General features: G+C 41.2%; 1 protein-coding gene across 1 annotated transcript in view; it reads right to left on the bottom strand.

Moving 5' to 3' along the window:
- Nucleotides 1–8911: 8911 nt before the first annotated feature.
- DHX15 (DEAH-box helicase 15) overlaps nt 8912–27346 on the bottom strand; it is a 52252-nt gene continuing 33817 nt past the window's right edge. Inside the window, exons 8-14 of the mRNA XM_082316292.1 lie at nt 26769–26918; nt 26498–26606; nt 25201–25392; nt 21977–22099; nt 19492–19682; nt 10742–10911; nt 8912–9490 (exon numbers count right to left, since the gene is read on the bottom strand). Coding sequence (XP_082172418.1) covers nt 9373–9490; nt 10742–10911; nt 19492–19682; nt 21977–22099; nt 25201–25392; nt 26498–26606; nt 26769–26918 — 1053 coding nt within the window. The 3' untranslated portion in view covers nt 8912–9372. The remainder of the gene's footprint in view (nt 9491–10741; nt 10912–19491; nt 19683–21976; nt 22100–25200; nt 25393–26497; nt 26607–26768; nt 26919–27346) is intronic.

The following is a 27346-nucleotide window of genomic DNA, read 5'->3' as shown; positions in this document are numbered from 1 at the left end:
ACATCTGCTCGTTCTTCCTCTCATCAAAAAGGCAGCAGGATTGTGTTGGAGTCTTTGCTGTATATGGTGACAGAAGAAATGGTCCTTGCAATTAAAGCAGAAGGTAGTGAGATTCTAGATGATGATTCGTGACTGTTGAAATTTGTTGTACCATCTTGTTCTTATGGTTACTGCACGCTTACTGCACAGGCAAGTTTCACCCTTGTTTCAGGAAGTTCAGTTACACCAAAGAAGTAACTGGCACTGACTTTGGCACTCGTGGTCTTCATCCCAGAGCTGAGTCCAGGCTGCTCAGGGCCTTGAAGAAAAAAAGCGAGACCTGGACCGTAACTCATTTTTGTAAGTTTGCTAGATGGTGAAGATTGCATATGCTGTTGTGCTTCATCCAAAAGATAAAAAGATAATTGAAGCTGGATGACTGACCGCTAAGAAAGGATGGCAGCTCCAAGAAAAAGAGGACAGTAGAAAACTATTTTTTTGTAAATGCTGCTATGTGAGACCATCAGAAACGAATAAAAACTTTTTCTAAAGCCATCAAAAGGCAAAGACCAATTGCAAATATACAACTTCAGAGAAAACAGTACGTTTTTGAAAATGTTTTGATCTCACCATCAGGCTATTATTTGCCTTGCTCGAGTTCAGATTCGGTTGCTTGCTCTTCATCCATGAGCTAATCCCATCTAAGCATTGGGTCATCTTGATAATTGAAGTTACGTGAAATAGGCAACTGAATGAAGTAAAGCTGATTATTCAAAAAAAAAAGAAAAAAAAAGTGCCAGGAGTTTAAAAGCTAGATTACATGATTTTTTGCTCATCTCAAAATGCAGGAAATTATTTTCCTTGAAATCTGCAAGATCAAGTGTGCCACTGATTAAAACTTTGTCTACTGAAGTGGAAGAGCAGAACACTGATGAGTTTGATTGTCCTGCAAGCAAGATATTTTCAATGAGACTGTTAACAAAATGAAGCCACTATGATAATTTAATTCCTAGTTCAGGCCTTCCAGCAGCTTTTCAACATGAGTAATCTCCATCAGTTCAATACCCCCAGAATTATAAATAACAACCAGTGAATACGTGCCATTCAAATGTAGGCAGGCATGAACTTATGAGGTAGTTCATAACTTTTATAGTCTCACCACCAATTAACAATGTAAATAAATTACTAAAGCCCTATCGGATTATAATTTCCCAAAAATAACATTTCTGTGATTATGTTGCTGCGATTTCTGTGATTATAGTTATGAAGTAACTATATGAATTAACTAATCAAAGGGGGGGGGGAAATCCTAGAATAACCCAAATTAGCAGGAACCAAGATGGTTGGCCTGTCATGGGTCTCTGCCTCTAGTGCAAGTACCTTCACATCTGATAAAAACCCCCGCAGCTATTCTGCCTGCTTCGGGGTACGTGCAGGTCATTAGGAAAATACTGAGTGACATAAACAGAGTAGGCTCACCGCTATGTTATCAATCATGGTAAAGATGTCGTCTAAGAACGAATGTACTGAAAGGTATGACGAGTTCTCTTGTCATCGCTCAGATAATGAAAAAGAGAAGAGGCTTGGCCGTTCAGCACATTATTCAAAGCTTATTGATAAAGCGGTAGCACCTCATCATCACAAAGTATATTGCAGACATTCAAAAAAGATTTGGCTACGCCTTTGGCACTATGCGCTGTATCGCGTGGGGAGGAAGGTGGAGCAGGGAGGAAGAAAGACTCCCAGTCACACACTGTAGAACCCCGGGAAATTGCATTTAACTGTCTTTTGCACAATCCCAAGAAAAGCTTTGATCGATACGGAATTCCATTTTTACACAAGAAATACCACAAAGAGGCAGCAAACCCTCAGAAATAATTGATAGATATTTCAAAGGGATTTGACAGATCATTAACTTTGGATTTCTTCGGTGACATCATCCTATTTGATCCAATTAATAGAAACAAACCTCACTAGGAGAAAACCTACTCTGAGCTAGGCAGGCGTTTGTACCAGACACGGTACTGCAGCTTGTAAGCACGTGTCCTTTCTGTTACATACTGCCCGAAATCAAGGGAAAGAGTAATTGTTTTTCTTAAAGCAGGTTAAAGTGAATGCAATGAAAGGCAATCAGAATGTCTCTGCAAATTTTTACTTTGTTAATGTTGAAGCTTTGGAAGTAGTAAGAACAAAGATTCGCTGCTGACTTTGTTGCTAATTTAGGAAGTTCTGTTCTGAGTCTAGACAGCCCAGCATTGATAAAGTTGTTTTTATAATCAGATTAGTTTGATCAAGAGACTGCTAAAAAAAGCAAATTAATTTCTGAACCCTCACTGTACCTAATGGGAGATCTAAACATTAGTCTCATATCACGCCAGTAGACTACAAACGGTTGGATTCTTAAGCTTTACTTCCAAAAATAATGGTCATTGCAGGCAATTATTGTGTGAAGAACAAGCATGGTTATGAAGGAGATCATGAAGTAGGCCATTACCGTTTCATGTAATTGAATATTTTCCTATTCGCTTTTCCTTCCATAATTCTCCTCCAGAAACAAACAGGATTTCTCTAGGCTGCAGAAAAATCATCACGCTACCACCGCGTTACCGTTTAACCTCGGATTCGGCAATGCTCGAGAACGCAGAGAACAGGCATTCGAGCAGTGTTTGATTTACGCAGCAGCGAGTCCAACAAGGAGCTTCAGAGCAAAAACGTGTGAAGCACAGCCCCGATCTGACATCCAAAATGAAATAAGTATTCTCATGTTCTTGGTCCCATTCCTGTATGGATTTTCTTTAACACCGGCTTGCTTATAGGGAGAAGCTGTTCGTTGTCCGTGCATTTACTGAAAACGAAATGACTGTTTTCAACAAACAGGGTACGTGTTATTTTGAACATTAAGACTGGGATTTTTAAATTTTTGCCAATTCTTATCTTTGATTTCTGCTCTTAATCAAATTACTTTTTTAAAAGTATGTAAAAGTAGCAGCCATTTAAGTTTACTTCCATTATATTGCGTAACCCAGTAACTCAACTGGAACGAAGCTGTCGTATCCTCTGGGACAGCTAGCTGCTCATAGAAACATCTCGTGAGTCGCACTGCTTTTCACCTTCCACCGCTGCACAAATGGAAAGCCTTTCAGGAAAAGTTCACAGTGGCTTAAATTTTTTAAAAGAACGATACTATCCCTGCCGCAGTAAAAGGCTTATCAGTTACTCGTTATTCAACGTGCAAAATGAGACAACCTCAAATGTACCGTTCTAAGGTCTGAAAGGTCGAGTTTAGTTTGTAACTCTTTAAAATCGCACATGAATTTTGATAGTAAACACTAGCATCTTCGTAAGCGGAAAAGGTGGAAATTTTTGAGGATAAAACTGGTTACTAATATAAGCAGAAGCGGGTTGACTACGTGGCTGAATATTTAAATACAGAAAGCAGCCAGGAAGCAGGTCCCCCAGCAGCCCTCCGCTCTACGGAGCCCGGTAAGTGCTCGATGCTTTCCGTGTTTATTGTTTATGCTGCTGGAAGCAACCAGGCTGGGAACATTAATGTGATACGCTTGCAAAATAAACACTGAATTCAAATGGAAGGCAGGAGCCTACTTTAGCTCAAAGAATAAGACCAACCCAAAATAATAAATGTTTAGAGCCACAGGAAATATTTATTATCGACATTAATTTGTGCTATGTTTTATTTTTCTATACAACATAACTACTGCATAGCTTTCATAGCTGGAAAAAGCTTAAAGAATCACTCAGAGCCAAGATGTACACAAATGGAAGTTACTCTATCACCTGTCCAACATACATTCAGCGTTCCTGAGAAACTCCCAAATCTGGGTTGAAACTGCAAAATCAGACCACCTCCCAGCAGCAGCAGCAGCAGCCGCCGCCTGTTACCGCTGCTCCAGGAACGTTAGTTTACTGCTGTTACCGTATTGAGTGTAATCCCTCGATACTGGAAGCTGGGATCTCCTTGACGCCAACCACTTATCTCGAACGCATCAGTGCAAATGAGAGGCAGCCCAAGCGTCGCATTTGCGAAAGGAGAAGTGAAAAGAGGGGCAAACGCTCTCGTAAGGCTTTCATCCTGCTTTTAAAGCTCACAAACAGCCGGCGTTTGCATGGCTGGGGACCAACGCCCAGTCTGGTGTCGGAGCAGGTCTCGGAAGCACACCACCACCGACAGCCACCGGTGCAAGGTCTGTTAGGAGCAAAATGAGCGAGGCTGAGCAAGTAGATCATTTTTCCCTCTCTGCTTCACATAGATCTTATGTCCCATACATAGTCTTGAAGTCAAATAATTTTAAAAGGTCAACAGAGTACCAATACAAGATTATACTTCTAATAGTAGATGTTTATTATTAAAACCTTCAGCTGTTCTAAAAGCGAGATAAACAGCTATTACTCACAAATTACAGTAAGTGAATAAATTAATGTACTTTAGAATACAACTCTGCTTCCTAGCATCATGGTGCGGGATGGCTTTTTATTGCTAACTTGTCAGAAAATGAAGAGAACAATAGCAATCTGATCACAAATTAGTAACTGTAGGTTGACTGGATGGAACAAAAGCTATTCGCCCTTTGACTTTTGTTAAGGTAGCTTCTTAAATGACATATTGAAAGCTAATTTCAGCATTTTTTTCTTTATGCTGCATTTCTTAGGGCAAATAATTGGCAGTTTCCAATACGCACTCTGTGGCAGCGCAGGTTGAAAATTACAGGTCACAAACGAACGGTGTTTCACAAGCCCTGATCCAAAACGGGAGCTGGTGATCAGCAACAACGGTGTTGCTCCGTCAGGCAAAGCCGAGCATGCTGCTACAGGACAGACGGACACGAGCTGGCCTGTACCACCAGCCCTTCAGCTTCAGGGCATGAATACAGGTACGACGCATGAATACACTCCTGAAACCCCAAAAGGAACTTTGGCGCCTGGCTTTTGCCCTGGTGTGCATACAGATCCCCCAAAAGCAAAAGTTCAGGGGTTTTTATGACATGAAGACGCAGCGAAGCATGGAGTCACCACTTATTCTTTTCTCTGGCAAAAATTCTAAATGCTAGAAAATCCCTACAAATCTAAACACAGTTAACTGGTCACCTCTTTATGTCTCCGTAATGTTAACAGCTATGTACCTAAACACAGCTTTATGTACCCGGTCATCAGGAACTACCCCTGTATCTAACAAACCTAAGCGTAGTTACGACCTCGCATCACTATTAGCCCTTTACTGCTTTGAGGTATTATACGGAAGCACAATTAAGATGGAAGACTCTCCTCTTTTCAAAAAATATACTCCTTTCACTTATCACTATTTTCCTATCATCTAATCCATTCTGTATTTTCGAAAGTCCCGCACTATAAATAGTTTATTTTATACCAACCACCGATTTTCGAAACCCACCAGAATTCCTCTGGTAAAAAAAACCACCGTAAGTAAACAAAGCATTGCTTTTCCTTTTAGATTGTTCCGAAGCAGCTAACCAGCTAGTCCTACGGGAGCGATTGCTCTGTACTGCCGCCCAGCCAGCCGCCTGCCCACTCGGGAGCAACACTGGCCGGGCAGGGAAGGCAGCGGAAGAGCCAACAGCCGAAGCTGGTCGGGGCAGCCAGCGTACGTCAGTCGGGATCCCTCGCTCCACAGGCCAGCAGAAACAGCCAGCGGGCCGTGTAGTCAGCTGTGGCGTTTCACAGAACGAAATGCACGGGAAGCCGAATTTCTGTTTGACCTGAGCAAACTGCTGTATATTTTGCAGTTTCCAAGTTTTCCCCATTTACTGCAGCCGGCAGTACGAGCAGCCCAAGCCCTCCTGATGAGCAGGACTGCGGGTGTTTTTGACTGCTCTAGGAGGGAGGCAGCGACCTTCCTACGCTCAGAGATAAAGCCGCCTCATTCCCAGCCTCCTTCTCGGTCCCCTTCTCCGGGCAACCTTTTTTGACAGTTTTTCCACCAGGAAAATGGGAATGAGGTTTTATCTTTCAACACCTAACTCACGAAAAACCAGGGCCAGCCTCAAGACCAAGTTACTCTGCGTCCATCTGTCGTATCCCCGAGATAACTGTAGCTACAAGGTTCCTGATACAGTTGCCCTTAGGGCCTAGAAAATGTCGTTCTCCAAGAAGCCACGCTGTCCCTTTCATTAGTCCTTTGGAGAGGGCCAGTTACTACTTAGATAACTCGCTCCCTTCCCACTGCTACGTGGCTCTGAAGTGACGTCTTAAAAAGTGAGATTTGCAGTAACTCTAAGGCGCCCGCAGTGGCTGACGCGAGCCTGCACGCTGCTGCCCCAAGCCCCGGAAGGCTCTGCGGGGCTGGGCCTCGGTGCCTGCGGGGGAACCGCGGCGGTGGCGCCACGCCCGCGCAGACGCGGCGCTTCCCCGCCCCGCGGGGCCCTTCCCCACGACCTGGCCGTCGGCGAAGGAAGGGCTCTGCCTTTAGCACATGCAGGCCGGTGGGAGAAAAGGCTTTAGGACTAGACGAAAGCCTTGCAAGCGCTTTGCTCGTCAGCGCTTCAGCAAGAGAAGCGTTTTCCAGGGATGACGATGACGTACACACGTCTTGCAAGTATCAAACCCACCAGGGTCCCAAGGTGCTTCAGCACCTCCTCGAGGCGCCAGCCCCCAGATCCCCGGGGGATCCCAGCTGCTCCCCGCAGCCCCCGCTCCCGCTGCCAGGAGGGGAGAGGGCGCTGGGCCGCTCCGGCCCCGGCGACAGCCGGGACACCCGACAGCCTTCCAATTAAGCCAGCCGCGCCGCTGCACCCCAGCGCCTTTAGGAGGGTTGCAGAGGTGTCACCGACTTAATTGGAAGGTGGCGGGGCTGCCCAGCTGTCAGGACGTTCATTTGGGCTGTACTGTTTGCATTGCAGGTAGCAGACAGAGGAGAGTGAAAGATCCCAGGCTGGCTGTCAAGGCCCAAGCTGAGTTCTGGGTATGACAATTAAAAAGAAAAGCAAGCCAGGCCGAAGTCTCCCCCGTGTCAAGTTCTACCGAGAGCCACGGCCATCTGCTCCCCCGTTCGCAAGTACCGAAGCCACTGCAGTTGATGCCAGCTGGTTCTGGGGTCCTCAAGGGGTTTCATGCTGGGAACTGGCTGCGTCCGTGGGCCTTGCCGTACCCCGGAGAAGTCACACAGACGGGGGCTCCGCACCCGTTAGCTGGGGGCTGCGCACCAACGCCGCAAGGCTCCTCACCCGGGGAACAGCCATCTCCCAGCATTGCCCAGAGCAGCTCCCCGCCCCCCGGGGCCGGTAAGCGAGGCATCACGAAACCCTGCAGGCTGAACTTCAGCTATCCTACAGCAGGAGTCTGGCAGACACACACTTGTATGTTTAGGGATACCAGTTTGAAGTCAAACTGTTTAAATTCGGGATCTCCATGTTTTAAATAAACACTCTTGTAACTGCAGTCAGAAAACGTAACTCAGTTCACCATTTTACGAAGACCCAACCTCCCTCCTTCCTCCTGAAAATTTCACAGGGCGGGGAAGTCCAGAGCCACCCCGCGCTGCCTGAAGCCGGGGAGATCCCCGCTCCCCTATCAAACTGGGGGCAGCCTCACAAGTCCCACTGGGTATTACGAATGTGCTCCGATTTTCATCTTCAGACACAGTCTTTCACAATACTGTTTGCATTGCTAACAGCAACAACAGTAGCTTTCAGAACTTCTCCACTCCCCCTCATAAAAACGTCATTTGAGAAAAAAAAGTTGGAATTAGAAGAGAATCCTCAAGTTACGTAATTCCAAGTAATTAGCCAGCCGCTAGGATGCAAATAGGATACCCCAAACACCAGTATGTCACTGAGGTCAGCTGCCAGCTCTCCAAACATAACCTATCTGTGGTTCAGCCTCACGGCGTGACAGCGCGCGGCTCCCGTGCTAGGGGAGCCCGTTTCAGCAAGAGCTGCTCCAGCTCCTCTTTGCCAGAAGGACCAGATCCCAGCGTATTCCAGGGAGAGGAAAAACTGAAATCTGAACAAATAGGTTAAATCACAGAATCACAGAATGGGTTGGGTTGGAAGGGACCTTTAAAGATCACCTGGTCCAGCCCCCTGCTGTGGGCAGGGACACCTTCCACTAGGACCAGGTTGCTCCAAACCCCATCCAACCTGGCCTTGAGCACTTCCAGGGATGGGGCATCCACAGCTTCTCTGGGCAACCTGCTCCAGTGCCTCACCACCCTCACAGTGAAGAACTTCTGCCTTGTATCTAAGCTCAATCTACCTCCTTCAGTTTAAAGCCATTACCCCTTGTTCTGTCACTACATGCCCTTGTAAAAAGTCCCTCCCCAGCTTTCTTGTAGGCCCCCTTCAGGTACTGGAAGGCTGCTATAAGGTTTCCCTAGAGCCTTCTCTTCTCCAGGCTGAACAACCCCAACGCTCCCAGCCTGTCCTCCCAGGAGAGGCGCTCCAGCCCTCCGATCAAATCTTACTATGAATTCCACATGGGATTAGCTTTCGAAAATTGCAAATGCTGCCAAGTCATATTTCACTAAAAATCACTACAAAATCACAGCGGTGCGATGCCATTTGCCCTACAGCGTCACTTAAGCATTACTCGGGTTGATCTTAAGCTCTATCTGAACGTTGCCCGGCAGGGTGATTTCTAACTGGCCACGGACACATCACTTCACAGGACATATTGCTACAGTTCTGGCCGAGAAACATCTAGGAGTATGTTTGCAGAAAGCACTCTCCAAAAAATTCTGCATGCATTTCATTTTTAAAACAATTTCCTACATAATTTAAACAAGTTTGCAAGGGATCAACATTGTATGTATTATATCGACGGCACCGTAATCGTGGTGGCTTAAGCATCCGCACTTTTAATATTAAAATATTAAACTACTGCCATGTCAATAAACCAGCAGTTTAACAGGAGACTAAATGGCTTCTCACGTTTTGCTCAAAACAATAGAAATACTGACATACTGTGGCAAAAAATTAGTATAAATAGACTTTATTGAAGTCAGTACCTTTGTACTGAAGCTGAAGATTGTGTCTACATAAGCACAAGTTGTAACATTTCACAACTTCTAAAAGGAATGTCAACAATTACAACGATCATGCATACCATGGTCGATAATCACATTTTTAGAAGCATTTTCAACCATTTCTAAAGAAATGCTTATAACATTGTTATATATAGAACTACTTTCAATAAACTGCAAAACATTGATCAGCTTTTCCAGTATGAGCTACAGTGTCAACACAAAAGGGAGGCATAAATGTTTAATTTATGAAATCAGAATGGAATATTTACTGTAAAGAAAAATTAAAAAGCTTTCAAATAAAGGCCATTATTGAACCAAAGTGAAGAGCACAACTTGAACTTTGAATCCTTTCATCTCTTAAAGCTGTCCTCTGAATAACTTCAGTTCAAAGCATAAATTCAGTACTGCGAGTATTCCTTGGACTGAAGTTTGGCAATGATGCGATCCAACTGTCTCTTTGCTTCACACTGTGGAAAATTGCTCATGTCATAATATTGAGGGGCAATTTTCACCAGCCTGTCAAAAAAGGAAAAGTTTGTTACTAATACTCAAACTTTAAGATGCATCCTACAGTAACTCTACAACTGAGGGAAACAAAGATTATCTACTATTTGCAGCTCGTTCTGCGATTCTAAGATCAATGAAAGCGTAGGCGCATGCACACGCATTTACATCTCGGTCCCATCCTGTGCAAGAGCCCAGGTCCAAAGCAAAAAGCACGCAGCGGAGCCTAGCGAGATGCTCCCGTTCAGCCGTACGATCCTCGAGGGCGCACACTGCTGCTTCGGTGCCTGCCACAGGAGCCCACACAGCCAGACCGGCTGCTTCATGTCAAAGCCCCCAGGCCGCAGAAGTCCACCTAAATATCAGTTTGTGCAAGAGCACAGCTCAGCCTTCGCTGTTTTAAGCTTGAAAATGCAACCAAGGCCGTAGGATCCTGCTTTAGGCTTATACAGTACTTGTTCAGAAAAAGATTTCTAAGGAAGGATTCAACCATATATTTTCCGTTAAAATACTATGGACAATATATATACACACACATACACGCTATGTTTTCTGGCTTAAGAATCTTTAAACTCTTTTGCACAACAGCACAATTTCAGCAACAGCTGAAGAGCCTCCCACGCCCCCGAAGCTTACAGCTTGACAATTTAAGTACAACCTTACAGACGGGCAAGAGGACGTAGATCTCTGCGCGTCTGCAGAGGATCAGGCCTCTAATTCCCTTGATATGCTCTCTATTGACTAATAAGTATTACGACAAGGCAGGCTGTACCAGTATTACCACCTCTTCCCTTCGTATTGTAAGAAAGCACTGAATCCTGTTCAGATCCTTCCGGAGAAGCTGCAGACACCTACTGCCAAGAGGGGTCCTAGATCTTGAGAACAGAGGCATCTACCAGTATCCCTTAACTTAGGCACACAAGCAGGTGCTAGGACGTATCGCCAAACCTAGCATCTGCAAGCAGCTCCTTCCCAACAGGCTTACTAAGGGAACCGGTTTTCCGTCAAGCATCTCTCCACGCACTGCGTACGGAGCCTGGGCATCTGGGTTTTACACGCAGCTCCCACAAACAGAAACAAGTATCCACAAAGAAAACTTTTAGCCATCTATAAGATCTCAAACCCATGCCATTACCATTCCCCAAACCATTTTAACAATATTAGCTTCAGGAAAAGTGAAAGGAATCACCTCAATTTAAAAAAGGAAAAAGAAAACCACGAGCTTCACAGCAGGTCATGACTGTTTTCAGACTTTTGGCTTACCATTCGGGCTTGATGTCTGTACATGTCCGGATGTAGTTCTTCGTTGTAAGGACAAACTCATTATAGAGCACCCATTCTGGTTTATGATCAAGAACAGTGGAAGGATGCAACTGCACCACCTGGTTATCTTTTACGGTTAAGTAATGCCCTGTTCGTTCCAAATGTGCCACCTAAGTAAAAAGACATTCTTTCATTACCACAGGCAATTTTTACATGAAGTGATTTCAAGCTGACTGTTAAGTGTTCTATACAAAATACATTACCCCAACTTTCAAACCTCATCTAAATTTAGCACATTACTTGACCACTTAAACTACTTCAGGTTTTTTTTTTTTTACACACACAATCAAGATGCCAGATGTTTTTGCTAACTGCCATGGTAAGTGTGTATTATAGTACACCATTCAAGCAACGTACAAAAATAGTTATCACCCAAAGAGAAGAATTATTATTAGAACAGCAATGCAAAGAGAAGTATTGGAAGGGAACATCGTACAGGTTTGCAGCATCACACAAAGTCAACTCTGGTCTACTACAGACACCTGCCTCAAGCACTTCATTGCTGTAGCTACTGTGGGACTGGTAAGCTGCAACGTTACCGAGTTTTTATTAGTGGAGTGTTTCAATAGTAATTTTACTGCTGCACGTATTATTCTGCAAGTCCTCTCACGCAGTGGGCTTGAAAAAATATGTCAGTCCAGTAAGAATGGGAAGTTTAGTGTGTCAGAAATAAGAACAGTCTTGTTACAGCATGAGCTTCGGAGCTGGAAAAATGTAGGTTCAGCAACACACTGCTGCTGTGACCTTGGTGAAAATCAATTAACCTCTCTCTGACCAAGCCTCTTGCTCTATGAAAGGGAATAATGTCTACCTCGCTGAGATGCTCCGATACCTAGCTCATTAAGGTTTAGTAAAGCAGACAGTTATCCTTAGAAGGATATCCTCTGTAAGAACAGTTAATCTAACAGAACAGGTAACCAAAATTAACCTTTTGATACTGGTAATTCAAGATGACCTCAGTGCTTATTTCATTACATATATATATATACACACACACACAAAAAAAAAACCTGTAAAAAGATTAAGCAGGATGGGCAATGGCTGAAAGATGTCTGAAAGACACATTTTTAATCAGATAATCATTAGCTGCTTTCCTCTAACACAGACTGTGTACTTCCTTGGTTTAGTAATTCCTAGGTATATCTCACCTTTTCTTTTTTCTTTTTTGCCTGGTCAAAGGTAAAGTCTATCTATTAGATTAAAATGCCAGGATTTATAAAGCAACAGCTACCTCAAATTTTAAGTAATCTCCTTAGTTACAAATTACTTATTTTACTTATTGAGTTGAGTGTGCTTCTCTCATATTTTATGACATTAATATCCAGATGTTTTCGGAATGGAACAAAGTATTTCAATAGTCTGCAAATCTTTTCACCTAAAATTTTGAAGATTACACTGCTACTTTATTTCAAGTCTGGGGAGCCAACAGAGGCTCTTTTAAATGGAGATTAACAGCGCACCGTCTGTACCAATTTCGGCTTAATTTCATCCAACTCAATCCAACATTTGCAAAATTAAATAGCAGCATAGCTGCAACCCAGACTAGGCTAGAAACTCATCTGTCACAGATCTAGCACAATCACAGCACATATGTTGCTGTGGGATTATGCATTTTTTTTAAAGCAAGTTTTTTTTTTTTTTAACATCAATTTCATTTTTCAGATCAAAAGTAAAGCATGTATACAAAAATACTTGGTGCTCTCTGTTTCTGTTCTTCCTATAAAAGGACAGAACCATTCATTGACACTCACTGACACACACAAGTCCACGGGGCCGGATGGGATCCACCCAAGGGTACTGAGGGAGCTGGCAGAGGAGCTTGCCAAGCCACTCTCCATCATTTATCAGCAGTCCTGGCTAACTGGGGAGGTCCCAGCTGACTGGAGGTTAGCAAATGTGACACCCATCTACAAGAAGGGTCAGAAGGAGGATCCAGGGAACTACAGGCCTGTCAGCCTGACCCCGGTGCCAGGCAAGGTTATGGAGCAGATCAGCCTGAGTGCCGTCACATGGCATGTACGGGACAACCAGGTGATCGGGCCCAGTCAGCATGGGTTTATGAAAGGCAGGTCCTGCTTGACTAACCTGATCTCCTTCTATGACAAGGTGACCCGCTTAGTGGATGAGGGGAAGGCTGTGGATGTTGTCTACTTGGACATTAGTAAGGCCTTTGACACTGTCTCCCACAGCATTCTCCTGGAGAAACTGGCTGCTCACGGCTTGGATGGGTATGCACTTCGCTGGGTAAAAAACTGGCTGGACGGTGAAACCCAGAGAGTGGTGGTGAATGGAGTTAAATCCAGTTGGCGGTCGGTGACAAGTGGTGTTCCCCATGGCTCAGTGTTGGGGCCAGTTCTGTTTAATATCCTTACCAATGATCTGGATGAGGGGATCAAGTGCACCCTCAGTAGGTTTGCAGATGACACCAAGTTGGGTGGAAGTGTTGATCTGCTGGAGGGTAGGGAGGCCCTACAGAGGGACCCGGACAGGCTGGATCAATGGGCCGGGGCCAACTGTATGAGATTCAACAAGGCTCAGTGCCAAGTCCTGCACCTGGGTCACAACAACCCCATTCAACGCTACAGGCTGGGGGAGGAGTGGCTGGAGAGCTGCCTGGCAGAAAAGGACCTGGGGGTATGGGTCAACAGCCGGCTGAACATGAGCCAGCAGCGTGCCCAGGTGGTCAAGAGCATCCTGGCTTGTATCAGGAATAGCGCGGCCAGCAGGATCAGGGAGGTGATAGTGCCCCTGTACTCGGCACTGGTGAGGCCGCACCTCGAGTGCTGTGTTCAGTTTTGGGCCCCTCACTACAAGAAGGACACTGAGGTGCTGGAGCATGTCCAGAGGAGGGCAATGAAGCTGGTGAAGGGTCTAGAGCACAAGTCTTATGTGGAGCGGCTGAGGGAGCTGGGGTTGTTTAGTCTGGAGAAGAGGAGGCTGAGGGGAGACCTTATTGCTCCCTACAACTACCTGAAAGGAGGCTGTAGTGAGGTGGGGGTCGGTCTCTTCTCCCTAGTAACAAGCAATAGGATGAGAGGAAACTTCCTCAACCTGTGCCAGGGGAAGTTTAGGTTGGATATTAGGAAGAAACTTCTTCACTGAACAGGTAGTCAGGCACTGGAACAGGCTGCCCAGGGAAGCGGTTGAGTCTCCATCCCTGGAGGTATTTAAGAGACATGTAGACAAGGTACTCGAGGACATGGTTTAGTGGCGGACTTGGCAGTGATAGGTTAATGGTTGGACTTGATGCTCTTAACATATTTTCCAATCTAAATGATTCTATGATTCCATTTATTTGTGTTTCATTCTAGAAAACAGTGTGCTGTTAAATTTAAATCAATACAATTTACCTTTAGCACCTCAGTCTCACTCAGATGTATTAAAATAGTGAAGTCTTATCATCTAGCTTTCCCAAATACATACAATTTCTTTTTCCATGTCATTTATAAGTAAGTAAAGATAGTAAAGAGTTGTAGTTCTTGATTACTTTGTATAATTCTCAACTAGGTAAAAAGACTCTGAAATAACTAATTAAGCATACACAAAGAAAAAGAAATGCTACAAAAAAGTACAGTTAACTCTTAATTTCCAGGGAAGGACAGGTAGTGGAATAACCCCAATTAAGAAAAAAAAATGTTTCCTTAGAGCCTGGATATCAGGGATAAGTCACCTTTAAGCAGTTACATACTACCGTGACTTATTTTGATCCTGAGCTAATGTTGAGCTACAGTATTTACCCTCTTTATGTTTCTATTAAGTACGCACACAGATAGGTAAAGAATTTCAGGTTCAGTAATGGCAGCTCTATAATGAAATATGCACAGTGACGCTATGGCTCCACAGCAAGCAGCGATGATCTAACTGTCAGCTACCACATTCTCCTGCTCCCTCCTGGCCTGAGCTGTTTCAGCCCATCTGACAGAGAGCCAGTTCTGCTTCTTCTCTGAAGGTGTAAGTGGCTTGCCAGAGCACTGTGCTAAAAGAATTTAGGATGGGCTCGGGCGAGCACCAAGGCTGACATAAGGGAGCAAACAAGGACACGCGGGAGGCAGCATATACACTTATGCTCCTTTGAACCCCTGGCACGCGACCAATTCCAGTGCCTCTAAAATACAATGTAGTAGTGGTTGGGCCACATGTCCTCCAGAGGTCCCTTCCAACCTCAGCCACTCTGCGATTCTGTGATGTTTTTCAGAGTATAAAAAGCGTGAGCTTCCACAGAAACCACAGAACCATACAAAGCACGTCTACGAAATAGGTTCATTTTAAAATGAGCAGTGGTAGTAAGCAAGATACTAGGGAACACACTTGAACCCTGAGATCATCCAAGGAATTTGTCATGTATTAGTATAAAACATTTGTGAATTAGGCTACCTGGACAAAGAATAGGGCTGTAAATGGAGGGAAAAGCTATTAACTACACAACATAAGGAGCTACACAAACATGACCCTAAAAGGATCATAAAGAGCCAAGCCAGCCCATGCATCTCTGCAGCAGGTTACTCTGCAGACTGAGAAAGCCCACCTGCTGATGACAGAGACAATTATCATGCTTTTATCACCATGACAAACCCACATGGAAACAGTGGCCACCATGGCACATGCCACCATAGGAAAATGTTTTAGGGCAAGTTCTTGTAACAGAGGTTTCAAGGATGTCACAATTTTAGTAAGAATGACACACCTTCACCTGAAATTTTAAGTGTGCTAGTGCTTATTTATTTTTTGTCACGTCATTGAACCCAGAGGGCCCAACCAGAGGTCTTTAGTCAAACATGTCAAACACTGAATCCAAATGCACTTTGAAGGGCAAAAGCGGGAACAGTATCACAAGATCCAACCTTTTTTAGATTGAAGGCTACAAATTTTGGCAGGCTAGCCTTGACAGATAGTTTAGAGAAATGACTGTTTCTTGTCTGTCTTTTTGAAAAAAGAATGCCAGGATACACTGAAGGAGCAACATCAGTTGCCTGGATTTCTGCGATTTCTGCTTGCAGAGCACACAACAGTGTTTCTGAAGCCATGAAAAAGTTTTAAACTGTTGTTCTTCATTCTTAGAGAGCATTGAATGCACTGGTGATCACCGTTGTGCCACATGTTTATTTTATTGCCATTCTATTATTGTAGGAGCCTGATTACGTAAAGACTTTGAAATATACATCATTCTATACACAAGATAGCACCAAAGACTGAGTAGCAGCAAGAATGACATTTTAATTAGCAGTCCAATCATCTGACATTTAACTTCCTGGATAGCACAGCCCATTTAATTTCATCCTCCGTAGTGCCCTGCTATATCCTGTGCTTGACTAAGCCACGCCTTCAAAAAACGTTCCAAGCTTGATTTGAAGACACCACAGGACAGTGGTGGCTCTACCACATATTACAGTACTTTGTTCCACCTTTAAATTCTGATTTAAATTTTCAGCAATCAATTCCTGTTCTACCTTCACTACTAGATTGGAAATACAATGATAAAAACCTAAGTTCTTTGGGACAACTGGTAATATCAGTCTCAAAAAAAATCTGCTAAGAGGAAGCTGACCCATCTTTAAGATACTTTGGCATTTGCTTGCCTTTTCCGATTACATTTTAACAGTTTCCTTAGCTTACTTCCTGTAAATGATTATTTTTTGCTTAGCCTTTACCACACCGTTATTTCAGCTATGTCTATGAACACTTTAAAAATGTAAGTTTAGTTTTTCTACTTCTGTCGAGTAAATAATGATCTATACCTAGTTCTTGAGTTTTGTTGCCAAATTAAGATTGTGTTAAAGTTGTAAAATTTTCCAATCCCTCTCCCTTCTTAAGATAGCATATGTCTAGCACTAGGGTACTGAGAAAGCCATATTTCTCTGATGTATTTTATTTTCAACGAGCAGTTTCATACTGATTTTGCAAGCATCACTCTTACTCTATTTTCTATATACTTTGCATGTTCTGATGTGTGATATAGAAATAGTTACTGAGAAAAGCCAATAAAAATTTTCCATTATAAAAACTAGAAGAAACCAGACACAGCACAAAGATTTTATAAGACACTTCTTGTCAGTATCTATGCTTCCAGAAGCTTTTCTACACACAGAACTGTTGGCAGTTTTAAACTATCTTACTATTCCCTTTGCTTGTCTATGGCAGATTTATGGGAATTCAAGTTTGTATTTAAATATGAAGGGTAAAAAGATGATTCATCACCAGCAGAAATTCCACGTTTATCAGTCACTGACACACAACTGAAGGCAGGCAAATTTACAGTACTATTTCAACAGTTAATACAGCCCTGCACTGTCTGACATCAACCACAGGTCTTGATTAGTACAGAAGTTTCTAAAATGTTATGATTGTTTTTAGGACAGTAGGCAATTATCAAAGTATAAAACAATGTGGTCAATAAGAACTATTTCAGAAGAATGGCTGCTACTGTTTTTTCCACTTCACGCTGCATTTTTAAACTTAAACTTCTGCCATGTGTTGCCCACAGACATTAGTACTTTACATGCACAGACTATCTACTGCATGTGCACATAATTTGCAAGTGCTCAGACTTGGAATTCCACACATGTTCTGTACTAAGAGGACAAAGACTGATGTATGCATTCCATTACTTGGGTTTCCTGAACAAGGGCCCCCAAATGCCAGAGCCTGAATATCTCCTTAGAGAGAGTAAAATGTGCATTTTTAAGTACTTCAGCTGCTGGCAAATAACATGTCTTTGGAGTGTTTATACTTCTAAGTTTTTATAAGAATTTGTAAGTTTTCTACTGAAGGTAGAAAGCAACATGGAATTCGTGAGAGAAGGTTCAGTATCACACTACCATGGAAGTTAAAAAGACAAAGAAACTCAAAATAAAATGGACTCAAACACATCAAAGCAGAAGAGAAACTGTTGAAATGGCTTCTATCCAAATGCTTTCAATGGGTCTGCCATAGCTATCTCTTGATTCAGCCCAAAAATTCAATTAGGCATTTTGGGTGAGGGGGGTGGTAAACAACCTATTGGCCATGGAAGCTCCAGGAGACTTCTGGAAAGGATTTCATTTTCACCTATGTGAGCCTACTACTCTATTCACAGCAAAAATATAAAATCAGATCTTTTAACTCCTGAGCGTTAGAGACCAAAAAGCTACCTACGCCAACAGCACAGTTCCACATCCATGGCAGGAAAACATCTATTATAGGAAGAGTTTTACTCTGAGTAACATAAAACAAAACCGACAGCGCACAAACTTCCAAGGACGTGACCTCCTATACATCCAAGCAAACAGAGGAAGCCATGGGGTACTCTGCCAAACAAAAGTGCAACTGTGGCAATCAGAACTGCCTCAACCAGTTGGGGCCCAACAAGGACATTTACAGAATTAAAGGTGTAGGTGGGAACGTGCACTAAAGCACCCCCCAAGAACGATGAAGAAAACATGTCCCAAAAGCAAGGAGCGAACACAGTGACTAGCCTGCTGTCTGAAGGGTTACAGCAAGTCAGTCTTTAGAACCATTTTAATATTTAAAAGCAGCCAGCAGCCTTACCCTCCCATTTGTATTACACTGAAATGCAGTTGCTGAAATTGATATTCCTGTATTTTGAAAACCCAGAAACATGTTTCTGCTACAGACTGGCTGGCTGGCTTAGCCCTGGGGAAGGTGCCGTTTCCAGGGTGCAGGGAGGCGTTAAACATACATGGTACCCAAGTCTGCACCCCAGTCAGGATGTGGTAACTACGCGCCTGTCAAGCTGCTTGCCATTCTAAGCTGCACAGCGCTAACCTATAGTTCCCTTTTCAACTGGCAAGCTTTTGTGCTCAAATACCAATAGAGCACAGCTCAAGTCAAAAATCAGGAAATGCCATGGGCACTGGTCAACGTCTCGAGGATGAAGACTCAGTCCCATTAAAGGTTCTGTACCCCTGGGTCTGCAAGAGCCAGCAAAGGGACTCTTCCAGCCCCAAGGATGAGTGCTGAAGAGAAAAAACAGGACTATAAAAAAAAAAAACCAAAAACAACACCCAACCCCCACCCCCCACCAAAATCAAACCACACAAAAACACCCCAAACAACGCAGCCTGCATTCTAGCTTGCAAGCATGCTTAACATGAAATGCAAAGCATCCAGAAGGCAGCAGTGCAGACTGGCTTCCATACCATCGTGGTTCAAGAGGCAAATGAGTTACAAACAGCATAGCGTACATCAAGATTACACACCTGCTCCAATACTCCAGTACTTGTGACTCAGGTAATTTAAAAGTCAAATATAGATATGGAAAAGTATGAGAAAGAAAATACTCTCCTTCTATAAGGATTATATATAATTAATATTTATACACAATTATACTTCCCTTGTTTGTATCAGATTACAACTAATTTAAAAACTACATATTCCGCAGTTACTTTGAAACGTTTTATGAAGTTACTTCCTCAGCTATTCAGAAGTTAGTGGTCAATTCCTGACCGGTCATGCCAGAAACAGTATTTTGATACTAGTAAGATTGTCTACAACTTCTCTTCCAAATAAGATTTGACTAAAGAATGCACTACTTGAGTAATAACCAAGCAACCTGACAAAGACTAAGTGGTAATATAGTTAGCCATATATAATTTAAGTAACATTCATAAAGTTTTGCTAAAGTATAATAGCCATAATAACATTAAAAGCCATGTAAACACTGAAGTATGTTCCCTACAAGAATGCACACATACCTGCATGAAATACCCAGTAACTAATGCCTTTCTTATGTTGATGTAATAGTCTCGGCTGGTAAAGTCTGTGCTTCTACGAGGCAAATTAAATCTATCCATGATTCGTGACAGCTGTTGGCGTACATTGTCTGCAGACATCAGGGACCTGTAGTTAATGAAGTTGTCATAACACCACTGAACCGACTCATGATCTGCAACATTAAAAAACATGAATCAAAAATGAGTATTTCATCCAATTAGAACAAGTAAACAAAACAGCAACTAACCCATTGATCAGTCAGATGAATCAGAAAAAAGTGTCTATAAACTTTTATAAATGACAACAGCTCCTAGTTTATTCAGTTGATCTCCTGCATTAGATAACTTGCCCAAACTGTTTTCTATTCAGGAAGCATGTGGTCAGGACAAAAGAAAATTAGCTTTTTTCCCCCATCACCAACATCACCAATGCTTTGCTGAAACACCACACCAGTAAGTTTTGCACATTTCAAAAATCACATCCTGCAACTAGAAAAATCATCTTCCAAACCTGCAGTGTAAAACATAACTGAACATAAGGAACACTGCACAATCTTTTAACTGTAGTGTGCAACGAACACACCAGATTGTACATAATTATATTGTATTTGAGAAACCAAACCCTCCTTAAATTAAGTATTCAAGTAACAGCTAAGAGCTATACTAACAGACTTATCTAATACTAAATGTGATGCACCTCACAGCAGTTTAAGTAAATGTAGGTGACTGGTAAAATGCAGCATCAGTAACAGAACCCTGTACTTTTAAGTTACTGTTTCTACTGCTGATAGTTCTGTAATAAGAAATCTGTTAAGACAGCAAACCTAAGCCATTCTGTCAGGATAAAAACCTGCATGTCTAACATCAAGAAACCCAGTTCTCCCTACCAATTCTGTTACTTTTCAAGTGATTCTCTTCTAATGTATCAGTTTAATAATCCAAAGCCAGCCTTAATAAAATCTAAAACTTAAAGCACGCTGTGTACAGAGAGAGACTATTCTTAATTTGCACTGAGAAGAAGGTTACATGAATTGAGGAAAGTTTAAGTTGTCTCTGCGCTTCATCTTACAGAATGTATTTAAAATGAAGTATGAATGCTGAAGCTCTTGTACACCATAGAGCAGAGTCATAATTGAAGCACCATAGCATGTTACCTTCTGTGCCATTTAAACTGTGCATTTTAGATGACCCATAACTGTTTTATATGGTTCTAGATACAAACAGCAGCAGCATTTTGTCTTCTGATCCTGAATCCCAGAAATCCTACTCAATTTCACAGTGAAAGTGAACAAAAGATTATCCCCCAAATAATTCCACCCCTCAGTAACCTCAGCATGAAAGCAGGGGCTTCCAGAAACACACACACAAAACATCTGCAAGACATACTGGATCCTGCTAACTAAAGAGCTAATAAAAAAACAAGCAACAGATGTCTCCAATTCACAAGCATTTAGTAGAAGTTTCCCAGCTATTGTTTTAAACAGTTTTGAATACTTGTTTGGACTTTTACTCTGAAGATACCCTTATTTTGGATCGCTGCATAATGATAGTGTTAGAATGTTTCAAAGCAAAATTTCTAGATCAAAGCTGCAACAGGAAGAGGTACTGAGTTGTGAGGGTTGTTTTTCACTCCAGGTAAAAGACTGTTGCTTTTTTGTTTGCTTACAGGAAAATGCAACTGGAGCATCTAATTTAACCTGGTTGGTGGGTAAGAATAATCTTTTTACTTACCACCAGGATAAGTCACTGTTAAAAAAGTGTGCCACTTAGGTAGTCACTTTTCAAGAGAACTCCTAGCTTCACCTGTTCATTCCCATCTTTTTCAAGCTGCTAAAATATACTTCAGCTATGCTGAGGTGGACCATACATTTTCCCTAAAATCCATACACAGAAATGAGGTAAATGAAATAAATTTATTGTATGGCTCTACATTAATTCCTGTTTATGCATCACCCCGTTGCCTCTCAATCCATCCCAAGGCCTTATTACAGAATTCCTAACTACATTAAAAAGTTAGGATTAAAAAGGTTTTGGTTCTAGGAACATATCTCTCTCCAAATTCAGAGTATTTTCTGCACTGCTCTCCCTGAAAAATTACTAAGCAATTATGCAGATTTTTTTATAATTAATGTCAGATAACAAACTTCCAATATTTCTTAATTAGAGGAATGCTTACTTCCTTCTGTCCAAGGTTACCCAGCATTGATTTAAAAGCCTGGCTTGTCTCCATACTCATCAGTTTATTACATAATCTCTTGGCTATTTTTTTTGGTTTTGTTTCCCCCCAAAGGAAAGTAGCACTTAAATAGCTCTTTTACATACTTAAAATAATACATGTATATTTAAGATTACAACAGAATGTCTCAAAAACCAAGCCCAAGCCTTTCAACTGTCCTTGGAACCCAGGAACAAAAGCTGGCAGCACGAAGTATTACAAATAATTTTGCTAAAACAGGTGCACACTTACTTTGTTTGAAAGCATGGTAGACATTCAGCAACGTCAAATGATCTCCATCTATGTGGGCAAACCTCATCTTGGCTTCATCTGCTGCTTTCTTTGCTTCCGTGGGGCGAACAAAACACTGTGGGACTAAACAAGGTTGGTATGGGCCCAACACAAACGCCCATATCGATGAGTCACGCATTCACAGATAGAGGAACAAGGCCTAGCTAGGTCAGTTCACAGAGCATAGGGCAGGGCAGGATGGCCTCCAACTGCATCTTGGACTGTTTACTACCTTGATTTGGTACATCAACACCTAACCACATCTGTAAGACAAGAGGGTTTCAAAGCTACAGAGTACCTGATTATTTTAATAGAACTATAAGTAGGCATCAAAAACTCTAGTCTGAAGGCCATCAAGATTGCCGATGCATACTGGAAGGCTAAACAGATCTTAATTCAAGACCCAGTGCTGATAGCTCTACCAGGAGCTAGTACCCCATGTAACAAAACACTTTAATTGCAAACTTGCTTTCTCAGAAAGCCTCTATGGACAGAGTGAAGACTGTAGTTCTGAAACTGTATCGCACTAGCACAGTCTAAACAAACATGAGTTATCACAAGTCTGCTACTAGACAGAACACACTAGTAAAGTCAAGTCCTCTTCCCCAGATGGTATTGTTATCAGCACTGGTATACAGAAACATGTGAATGAAGGTATTAATAAGTCTAAAGGTTGTGATGGTAGCGGTAGTGGTGGAAGGTTAAACCGTCCTTTGGCACTACTTGAAATAAAAAAAAAAATTTAAAAATCGCAATGTGATGAGCTTTATCATTATATTCTCTTACATAAATCTGACTCAGTCTGACTTGAATCTAAAAATCATGTTTTAACATTCCCTTTCCAAATACAGACTAACAAAGACCACAAATAGTATTGCAGCCAACTTAATTCACAGTCTGTCAACATTCTTATAGGTATGTAATATCAATACTAATTCACAAAGTGTTGAAAGTAGTTTTAAGAGATCTTCACTTTACAGAGATCTACAGAAGGAAAAAAAATCAGTTTGGTTTTAAGTAGATGTAATTTTTAAGAGGTTAAATTTCAATAAAATTAATGCTAAGCAAGATGCTACAAATACTTTATCTTTTTCCATTTGCTTGGGACTACATTAGCCTTCTCATAACTGAAGCCAACCAATCTTATGAGAACACCTATTTGCATCTCATCTGTCTCTAACAGATGAGGGCCTTTTTCTGGGGTGTTCTGTGGTTTTACTTTATTTTATTCTTAAATTCCCATAAAAGCCCCAAAACACTACATTTCAAAAATATGTTGAATACTGGATGGAACTTGAGAAAAAAAAAAATACACACTGCAACAGTGAATTATGTGGTAACAAATCAGAAAGACCAATGCATTAAAGAAAATAGGAATGCAGGTGCAAAATAAACACCCTGTAATTTGGGTCCTGCATTTGAAAACAGAGATAATATAAAGTGTATTTTAATTTCAAACTCAGACTAATAAAACAAAATTCCAAATTATTCTATCACTGGCTTAACTCACTGTTTTGAATAGGTAATAGCACTTTCTATCCCACAGCAAGACACCACAGCTCTTACAAAATGAAGTACAATCATTTAACCTGCTCATTTATTCAATGCTATTCTCTGCTCTTTTCTGGTATCTAGTTTTCCATTCAGTTCAAACTATTAATACATGGATTGCTATCCAGAGCCAGACAATCTTTATGTGGACTTAAGGCACCAAAACATACAGTCATGCCACTGGTTTAAAAAAAAGTGTTTACTTTGCAAAATGGTCCTTATAAATACTAGGACTAGACTATGTTTGGTTTTGGTTTTTTTGTTTGTTTGTTTGTTTTTAAGAGCAGAATTTTAGTTTACAACCCATATATTAACCAGCTTCAATACTGTTTTTTTTTTAAACTTATTTATCTTGATATTAATTGTGCCTTAAAACAAAAAAAGTATCATGGCCTGGGAAAAGGTAAATAGAAAAAGGAGTAAGGCAAATCAGTTCAAGACCACAGACAAAAATACTAGACTTACTGTTCTGTAGTAGAGATTGAGGGGAGAGGGGGGAAGGGAAGAGAAAGACAGGCACCAACCTACCACCACCTCCGCAATTAAGCCTACCATTTAATTAAAAAAAAATTATTACAATTCTGCCCTGCCCATCTGCTCTGAGTCTGAACAATCATAACTCTGCAACAAACATTTTAGCTTGTTCTTAAAAAAAAAAAAAAAAAACACACTTTCATATAAATATACTGTAAGACTAAACTGAAGCAACAGATTTTACACTTAGCCAAAACTTTTTTTTTCTCTCTATTCAACCAAGTTAAGCATGTAACCAGTACACCTGCATTGAAAAGAGCCTGGTAAAATAGCACGCCCAAAAGACAAAAGAGTAGTTATGAGTAAGAACATCCCCATTTTCATAACAGATTAAATCTTGCTGCTTGTCCTATGACGACTAACTATAAAATGAAGTCAGTTCTACATAACTGGGAAATGAAATACAGGGCTTGCTTGATAACATTTTTTTTCTCATCAAGCTCTCTCAACAAGCAGCTCTGCTCTGACACACTGCTATTCACATAGCACAGCAGCGAAGTACAGCTGTGCACACAAATTAATTCTTATAAATATACATCCTCCCCCGAAGTTTCTTTCTTCCCTTTAAAAGTAATGACTGTTCTTCAGCTTTGCCACTTAATGACTGAAAAATGTATCATCATTTCATGTACAAGCTTATGGTTTAATATAAATTACACTGTAATCCTTTTGGAAATACTGGGATTTATCAAAGTGCAGAAGAATGCACAATACAAAATAGATTTCACTGCCTTAAAAACAGAGTGGTTGAGTTGACACTTCTGGTCCTGACTACGAGACTAAAACGAAAATTCTGTTCCACTAGCCTGATTTTTTCCCCTCTCTATCAACTCAAATATATATATACTTTTAACTAAAGTTAGAAGCAAACTGTTTGACCATTTTATGCATGTTAATTTCTTAACATTTCTATTCATTAGCTTCAAGGTCTCTACGTAAACCCATAATGATTGATTAAACCCCTATATGAAGTTCTAAAAAAACAATTCTAATTTTTTTGGAAATATATTTATATTGTTTATGTTTTTGATGTGGAAAACTCAAATTTTCCCCAAACTGAAGATCTGCATTTTGTTTAGTATCTCTTTCCCTGCTATTACCTGACAACATGGCAGTAATAGATAGGACCTCATTAGAACAGTTGTAGTCACAACTTGCAATAACCATTTTAGCCAGCTGTGGGTCCAATGGAAACTCAGCCATCATAGATCCCAACTCAGTCAAGTCTCCATCATCATTTAAAGCAGCCAGATAATTCAAAAGCTCTAAGGCTCTCATCAGAGTTTCAGGAGCTGAAAGAAAAAAAAATATTTAGGTAGGCACATTAATCAAACTGCTCTGAATAAGCAAAAAATGAGGAAGCACAGAGTATTATAAGCCAGATATAAATGAATGGGCGGGGGAGGCATCACTTATTTAGAAGAGCTCTTAACTGGATCAAAAGCTTTGAATATGTGAAGATTATTGCTTTTTAAAATTCAGACAGCAGTGCCATTGTGAAATATTCAGTATCATAGTAATATTACTCCCCCCCCCCAACACATCGATGCGTTCTCCCTTGTTCCATATAGAATAGATTGATACAGTCCTAAAATCTCAGCCATGTCAGCTTTAGATATCTATAGTCTTTCACAAATCTGAGCCTATAAGAACGTCCTCTTAATCCTGCATTCCTCATAGTGAGTGTGTATCACACCTATGAAGAAAAACAGAGGGAAATCCAAAAGCCTTCCTGCTAAGCTATCATACATGATGCATAGCATGAAGAATGCAATTGTTCTGTAGAGCTATTTAAAAGCTTACAGATTATAAATTTTAATTTTTTTAGGGGGGAAAAAGTAACCAACTTTGATGTATTTATATATGGCTGACCTATGTTTTTAATTAGCAAAATAATCCAGTTATTTTTAAAGTATATATGAACATTTAACACTGTTAGAAGGAAGGCGCACATTAACTTTACAGTTTGAGCCAAAAACATGTATTCAGCTTTAAAAACGCTAGCCAATTTTTTTTACATACAGTTGTTAACTGATGCACAATTAGAATGTGTAATCGAGGTGATAAGTAAAAACCTCATCAAGTAATGTATTTTTCTAATGCCCACAGTTTTGTCTTATCCTCTGCAGGTAAGGGGCATTCAGTAGACTCCTCGGTTCCATTAAAAGCTGTTATGCAGACAGAAACATAAAAAGCTTGCTTTGGTAAGACTAATAAGCACTAGCAAGCACTAATTTCAGGATAAAAGATACTCCTTACAGATTACAATAAAAACAGTGAAAAAAAACCAAAAGAATTTATCCCATGTTGTTGTTATATAAAATATTCACTAAAATAAAGATTTCAGAAGTCAAAACATAACACTTACAGTAGACAAGATAAAACAGAAATAGATACCTGGAGGATCCATAAAATCAAAGTGCACCAAATCATCTATACCAAGCTTCTTGAGCTGCAATACTACAGATCCTAAGTTAGACCTCAAAATTTCAGGGTATGTGTTGTCCTGGGGGAGAGGGGAAAAAAAAGAAAATTCAGAACACTTATTCTTCCAAACACTTTAAACTACACAAGCATTCAAATTCTGATTTTGTTTGGTAGCATAGCAGTCGACTATCTGTATCGATTAGATGTTCTTATACACGCAATCTAAAAAAAGTAATCTTACCTGCATTTCAGTTTTGTAAGCCTTCTCTGTATAAAGCCTGAAGCACTTGCCGGGTCTAGTACGACCAGCACGGCCAGCTCGCTGCTGAGCGGAAGCTTTACTAATCGCAGTCACCAAGAGAGACTCCACTCTGATACGAGGGTTGTATACCTATTTGAAAGTGGAATCACAGGAGGAAAGAAGGAAAAGAATGAATACTGCTCGTGGATAAGACACTTTAAAAAAAAAAAAATACAGACTGCTTTAAACTTATTTTCAAACACAGCTTCTGACTAGGAAATCACAAGTTGCATGTAACTGAAAAGAGAAAAAAAAATTGGCTACAAAAGCCTTGGATCAGTGACAGAAAGCTTCAGATATAACTGCCTAGAGAACAGCATTTACTTTTTATTCATTTGTTAACAACAACTCCTGCCAGGCTCCCTTGTCCTCCTTTAAATGTGTGTATTTTTAGATAAGATTTTCATGGCAGAAGGAATGTGTCCAATTTGTTCTATGGAGTGCTAAACACACTCTTGATGCTCAAATAACTCCATGAAAAAAAAGTTGCCTTGATACAATTATAAGGTTGAATAATC

Source organism: Platalea leucorodia (genome assembly GCF_965183815.1).
Source record: "Platalea leucorodia genome assembly, chromosome: 6".
Classification (NCBI taxonomy): Eukaryota; Metazoa; Chordata; class Aves; order Pelecaniformes; family Threskiornithidae; genus Platalea; species Platalea leucorodia.
This window is presented reverse-complemented; position numbering and strand designations above follow the sequence as displayed.